Source organism: Nicotiana sylvestris, chromosome 11 (assembly GCF_000393655.2).
Source record: "Nicotiana sylvestris chromosome 11, ASM39365v2, whole genome shotgun sequence".
In the NCBI taxonomy this organism is placed as follows: domain Eukaryota; kingdom Viridiplantae; phylum Streptophyta; class Magnoliopsida; order Solanales; family Solanaceae; genus Nicotiana; species Nicotiana sylvestris.
In genome coordinates this window covers 77187002-77190752 of record NC_091067.1, presented here as the reverse complement: position 1 = coordinate 77190752, position 3751 = coordinate 77187002, and the positions used below count along the sequence as shown (strand labels likewise).

The window sequence follows — 3751 nt, the reverse complement described above, 5'->3', positions numbered from 1 at the left end:
TATCTACCATGTACCCACTACACTTTTGAAATTATAGGTTTAAAATTATATTCTTTTTAAAATTTTAGTGATGTTCACGTATATATTTATACTTCGTGCCGAAAACAAGACCGTCCGGAGTGAGATTTGAATCACCAATTTAGTCATGGAGGTGCATCCAATAATTATTGTACCATAGAAATCTTTAAGCATAGGTTCACGCCCATATAATTAAGTAAATTTTAAAAAAATATAATATTAATATACGTAATTTAGGGAGAGGAGTATGTGTTCTAATAGTGAGACACGCCCCTGGCTACATGCAGCCCCAGCATGCAATCATTTTAGAGGATGCTGCTTTACCAAAATTCACATTAGCATGTTTAATTGTTTAACTATACAGTTTTACATTACAAAGTCTTGTCTAAAATAACGTGAAAGATAAGAACTTTTTTTTCTTTGTTGTATTTCAACAACACATAAACTACAAGGTGGCCGAGTAAAATAAAGAGCAGTACAATTACTTTTTTGGTAACATTATAAGAGATACTAAATAAAAATATTAAAAATTTTCATAAGCTAGATTGCTTAAATCTGGAGGAAAAATTTCATTTCCTTATAATTGCATCTTTCCTAATATCTTCTTTATGGTTGTGACCTAATTTATTGGCCAAAAAAGTCAGCACATTTGTTTGTTCCTCTTCAGTTATGTCTAATATTCCCTTTGATAGCTTATTCCAACAAGTATTTGCAATCTTAAATAATGACCCTAACTTCTTTGATAAGCTGAACAACAAGTCGACATTCCATTTCCAGTGCGAGACCTACTAGTTATAGTCGAGGTCTTTTAATTAGTACTAAGTACTAACTAACGTAAGACAACAATATAACATCGTTTGATCTAGGTATATTTATTCTGTAGTTACTACAAATCGTAGAAAGACTTGCCACCTTTCTACTCTCACTTCAAAACTACTTCCTTCCTTTAGAAAGACCCTTATATATATATATATATATATATATATATATATATTCCCCCTCTAAACCTCTCTGTCCAAGCAGCAGAAATTTCTTCTCCTTTCCTTTTTCTTCTCTCCATTGTAAAGATGATGGGGAAAATTGCTGTTTTGTTTGGATTTATCTGCATTGTCATCGCCGGAGTTGGTGGTCAAGCACCACCAACACCCACTACCCAAGCACCACCAACACCCACCACTCAAGCTCCTCCAACACCCACCACCCAAGCACCACCAACGCCCACCACCCAAGCTCCTCCAACACCCACTGCCCAAGCTCCTCCAACACCCACCACCCAAGCTCCTCCAACGCCCACTAACCAAGCACCACCAACACCCACCACCCAAGCTCCTCCAACGCCCACTAACCAAGCACCACCAACACCAACTAATACACCAGCACCCCCAACACCCACTAATACCCCAGCTCCTCCTACACCTACTGGTTCTCCTCCTCCGGTTAACACACAAACGCCGCCAGCTCAGCCACCGCCAACTGCTTCACCACCTCCCACTGTTTCTTCCCCACCTCCTACTGTAACTTCACCTCCTCCAGCTGTACAATCTACACCTCCACCGGCACCAGCTACTCCTCCACCTGCAGTGAGTTCTCCACCACCTCCAGCTACCCCTCCTCCGCCAGCAGCTCCTTCACCAGCACCTCTTGCTTCAACCCCGGCTCCGGCTCCTGCAAAGAAGTTAACATCTCCGGCACCATCTCCTTCGGCATTGAGTCCTCCCTTACCTCCCACTGGTGCTCCAGCTCTAGCTCCCAGTCTTGGAGCTTTATCTCCTGCTCCTTCAGCCACTGATCAGGTATTTTATTTTCTTTCTTTATCATTTTGTAGCTGATTAAGAATTTAAAATGAAAAATGAAAAATTTACCCCTACACTTTCAATATATATATATATATATATATATATATATATATATATATATATATATATATATATATATATATATATATATATATATATATATATTATGTAATCCCTATATACTGCGGATCGGATACGTTGGATCCGTCCATAGGATCTGATTGTATGCTAGCTTTAAACAAGTTCAATTTTTAAGATATGCTCTAAATATATACTCCCTCCGTTGTATTAGATGAGATACTTTTCTTTTTAGTGCCTTACAAAACAAATGACACGTTTCTAAATTTGAAAATAATTCAATTTTAAATTTTATTTTATCCAGTTACGTTTAATGAGAAGCTTTTATAGCCACACAAATCTCATGGTCTCACAAGCATTTTATCCCTTAAGCTTTTAATATCACAAGTTTCAAAAGTATTTTACTTTTTTTTCTTAAATTCCTTGCCAAGTCAAACTGCCTCATCTAATATGAAACGAAGGAGTACGTTATAGATATTCAACTGTAAAAGTGTGAATAATTTTACAACCAATAGAATACACTTTAATGTAATAAGTAAAAATCATTTTATTTTTAGTTTTTTAGTTATTAGTTTGTGTATAAATAGTTTAGTTTTCAGTTTAACATTCACTTATAAGGCAATTCATTTTATATTTTTATTTTATTCCCTTTAAAACAAGGGTAAAAATGTAAAGAACATTATATTATACGTTAAAATTTTCATTTATAATGCAATGAACAAACGATTATTTAATCCTTAATAATGCAATTCATACATTATAATCACTGCATAACATTGCCTTCAAAACAAACGATCCCTTAACAATTGACTGTTTAAGTAATTACCCCTAATTAAGCTTTTATTCTTGATTGTGAAATTCATAATCATCATTATAGATCTTTATATTTTGGATTTCCTTGTTTCCTTTAGTTTTCTAAGTTGGCAATCCTATTTAATACTCCCTCCATTCCCTTTTAAATTTGTGTTAAAATAGTAAGTAACTTTTCAAGAAATCAAAAAGATACTAATTTTTTTCCCCAAGATTCTCCTTGTATAATAAATGTTGAACAAACTTATTAGAAGTCTTTCAACACTTCTTTGTACATTTCCTATGCATATATTAAAGGTTTCTTATAGTAAAATAACCACTTAATTAATACTATCAAGTAATTTTTTTTAATGAGTGTGTCAAACCCTTGAAATGATCACTGAAAAAAGAATGGAGGGAGTAATTAGTATATCTTGTTAAGATCAATTATTCCCATAGTCATTTTTTGATATTCGGATGCATGTTTTATTTGCAGAGTGGAGTGGAAGGCCTGAAGCTGTCAACAATAATTGTTAAAAGTTTAGTCTTAGGATGGGGTCTACTCTGCTTTCTAATGTAGTAACTCTTTTTAAATCCTGCATGATCATTTGCTTTTGTCTCTATATATATGAATTGCCATCTCTTTATTTAGGAGGATGATGATGGCTCGTTTCCTTACCTGTACTTTGGATTATACATTCACTTGGTTTTTTTTTGGATGTTGTTGTTAAGAGGAGCTATTTTACATTTTGAGAGGATTGTTTATGAATTGATCATTTCTAAGTTTCTATTCATTCATATATCTCTCCCCTCTCCCCTCTCCCCTCTCCCCTCCCAATTTAAATGCAGCAATCAAGCTAGAGTATTTCGGGTGTTATAACAGAGTGGAGATCATTTTTCTTTAAAGAACGGGATTGAGTCTTTCTTGTTATAACCAATACTAACACCACACCAACCAACAAGGATTGTGATGAAGTGGTAAGTACTCCTTCATCCTTAACTAGAGGTCTCTGATTCGAGTCCTTGGATATGGAGTCGCCTTTATTAGGAATTTTCGGCGCAAATTCGAA

General features: G+C 34.9%; 1 protein-coding gene across 1 annotated transcript; it reads left to right on the top strand.

The window, feature by feature from the left end:
• Window positions 1–1011: 1011 nt before the first annotated feature.
• Window positions 1012–3475, top strand: LOC104211576 (classical arabinogalactan protein 9-like). The gene is made up of 2 exons (XM_009760654.2): window positions 1012–1811; window positions 3178–3475. Exons 1-2 carry the CDS (start codon window positions 1086–1088, stop codon window positions 3259–3261), a joined length of 810 nt encoding a protein of 269 aa, XP_009758956.1. The 5' UTR covers window positions 1012–1085; the 3' UTR covers window positions 3262–3475.
• Window positions 3476–3751: the final 276 nt, after the last annotated feature.